At 41.1% G+C, this 3,225-nt stretch overlaps 1 protein-coding gene across 1 annotated transcript in view; it reads right to left on the bottom strand.

The window, feature by feature from the left end:
• Positions 1-401: 401 nt before the first annotated feature.
• Positions 402-3,225, bottom strand: part of LOC306918896 (uncharacterized protein) — a gene marked incomplete at its 5' end in the record, with an annotated part of 4,411 nt that continues 1,587 nt past the window's right edge. Inside the window, 2 exons of the mRNA XM_079531740.1 lie at positions 402-472; positions 2,771-3,011. Coding sequence (XP_079387866.1) covers positions 466-472; positions 2,771-3,011 — 248 coding nt within the window. The 3' untranslated portion in view covers positions 402-465. The remainder of the gene's footprint in view (positions 473-2,770; positions 3,012-3,225) is intronic.

Here is a 3,225-nt window from a genome sequence, read left to right as displayed (position 1 = left end):
TCAAGTCCTGTAAAATCAGTTTATTCTTCCCTATATTTGGCATAACTATTATTGTGAGTTACAGTTTGTGTGAAATGTCACAAATCAAACATACATGAATGCCTCTGACAGTGATATTTACATACATGTATCCTTTCATGACATGAAGTTCAGCTCAACGAGCTTTACAGAGCAATACAAATCACACCTGTGTGAAGTGAGGGGCGCTCTCGTCGTCATACTGTACACCGTCTCATTCCGGCCAATCACAATGTGCGTCCTCACTTTTGTCTCCAATGTTTGTGTCCCCCTCCCTCCCTCCCTCAACCCCCTCCCTCCCCTGTCGTTCAATAATTAGATGGTCACAAACGGACGGACAGGGCTGGCAGAGATCCCACACACAGGCAATATGGACTCGACGACGAAGGGGGACATCTGGTGGCCAAGCAGGGAAGCACAGCACTCCTGGTCCATCAACAGCATCACTCACTTCCTGACAGGAGAAGAACAACAACGCTGCTGTGAGTAACGATATCTGTGCAGAAAAACAAAGTCAGATTTTACGGGGGCCAGTTTCAAATTGCAGCCGTCCGTAGGTGCCCTTTGAGGGCAGTTTAGAAGGAGTCAAGGGATTTGCATGTCTTAATGACTGTTGGTAGGGCGTTCCACATTTTGGTGGCATAGGAGCGATATTTATTTGGTCCCTTGTTTGTGCCGAATCTGGGTTGCACATGGTTTGTTGAACTCCCTCTGCTGTTGTGGGTGTGGACTTCGTTGACATTAAGGAAGTATTTAGACAGGTACATGGGTATCTTAGTGAAGTATCTAGACAGGTACATGGGTATCTTAGTGAAGTATTTAGACAGGTACATGGGTATCTTAGTGAAGTATTTAGACAGGTACATGGGTATCTTAGTGAAGTATTTAGACAGGTACATGGGTATCTTAGTGAAGTATTTAGACAGGTACATGGGTATCTTAGTGAAGTATTTAGACAGGTACATGGGTATCTTAGTGAAGTATTTAGACAGGTACATGGGTATCTTAGTGAAGTATTTAGACAGGTACATGGGTATCTTAGTGAAGTATTTAGACAAGTACATGGGTATCTTAGTGAAGTATTTAGACAGGTACATGGGTATCTTAGTGAAGTATTTAGACAGGTACATGGGTATCTTAGTGAAGTATTTAGACAGGTACATGGGTATCTTAGTGAAGTATTTACACAGGTACATGGGTATCTTAGTGAAGTATTTACACAGGTACATGGGTATCTTAGTGAAGTATTTAGACAGGTACATGGGTATCTTAGTGAAGTATTTAGACGGGTACATGGGTATCTTAGTGAAGTATTTACACAGGTACATGGGTATCTTGGTGAAGTATTTAGACAGGTACATGGGGATCTTAGTGAAGTATTTAGACAGGTACATGGGTATCTTAGTGAAGTATTTAGACAGGTATGGGTATCTTGGTGGTGTAGCAAATCTTGTGGACCAGACCCATTGCAAGATGCTGTACTCTGTCATCAAACCCTAAGCCATTCCAGCCTGTCAAAGTGGGCAGGGGTGAGGTGGGTTCGGGGAGTGAGACCAGTTTGTTTTGGGAAGTCAGGAGCCTTGTTTTAAGGGCTGATCGTACATTAATAAATATGTACAGGTTCACTAATAAAAAGTAGCCTAGGGCTACATCAATCTGTAGATTAACATTGGAATGAAAGTGTGGGCTCTTGGGAATCAAGAGGATGAATTATAATGATTCAAATAACACGGCCCAAAAACCTCCATTCTCTCAATTTAACCCATTTAGGCCTGACGTAGAAATGTATAAAATGTCTTCTAAATTCTGACAGTTTTCTGAAATACCTCATGTTTCTGTATCAGTGGTGCTCAATATTACCTCATGTTTCTGTATCAGTGGTGCTCAATATTACCTCATGTTTCTGTATCAGTGGTGCTCAATATTACCTCATGGTTCTGCATCAGTGGTGCTCAATATTACCTCATGTTTCTGCATCAGTGGTGCTCAATATTACCTCATGTTTCTGCATCAGTGGTGCTCAATATTACCTCATGGTTCTGCATCAGTGGTGCTCAATATTACCTCATGTTTCTGTATCAGTGGTGCTCAATATTACCTCATGTTTCTGCATCAGTGGTGCTCAATATTACCTCATGTTTCTGCATCAGTGGTGCTCAATATTACCTCATGTTTCTTTATCAGTGGTGCTCAATATTACCTCATGTTTCTGTATCAGTGGTGCTCAATATTACCTCATGTTTCTGTATCAGTGGTGCTCAATATTACCTCATGTTTCTGTATCAGTGGTGCTCAATATTACCTCATGTTTCTGCATCAGTGGTGCTCAATATTACCTCATGTTTCTGCATCAGTGGTGCTCAATATTACCTCATGGTTCTGTATCAGTGGTGCTCAATATTACCTCATGGTTCTGTATCAGTGGTGCTCAATATTTCATGTCAAGGACCCCAACAACTATATGTAATTGGCCATCAACCCCCATCTGAAAATAAAATAATATGTTGTTCCAGGGACCTCCCCAGTAGCAAAGATTTGAGTTAAAATGTTCACTCTGTAATAATATATATTCAAAGATTCGAGGCACATTCTCACGATTTTTCAAAAAAGACCTACAAGTTCGTAGCTTGTAGGTCTGCTAAAGTTTAACATAATGCTTTAAAACACCACAAGGGGTTCCCGCCCAGAATGGGTTAAAACACCACAAGGGGTTCCCGCCCCAAAATGGCTTAATTAAATGCAAATGACTTACAGATCTTCAAGGAGAGAATTCTCGTATTCCTGGAGAGCTTTGTGGAAAGTGTCTCTGGCTCTGCTGGAGGTCAGGAGAGCATAGAGTGCCCTCATCTTGCCCTGAGTGCTGGGCTTGGACTCCACATTGCTGGAGCCCTCATTGTCTATGATGTCCTCCTCAAAGAGTACATCTAGGATGGAACCCACATTCCTCACGTTTTCAATCAGGAAACGCCGATGTTGGTCCACAAAGTGTTTCTCTGCCGTTAAGAGGATTGAACGTTGAGTTGTTGGTGAAACTATGTGTGAGTGAAACATGTTTAAACTTTCATTTGACATTGTTTGAAAATGGAAAGAGCCATATAGGAGCTAACAATTCCTATTAAAAACATTGCAGTAAAGTGATAGTTTGTGCTGGTAGTATATATATATATATATATATATATATATATATATATAAACAGTGTGTGTGCG

This window comes from Electrona antarctica (assembly GCF_951216825.1).
Source record: "Electrona antarctica genome assembly, contig: scaffold_264, whole genome shotgun sequence".
Classification (NCBI taxonomy): Eukaryota; Metazoa; Chordata; class Actinopteri; order Myctophiformes; family Myctophidae; genus Electrona; species Electrona antarctica.
This window is presented reverse-complemented; position numbering and strand designations above follow the sequence as displayed.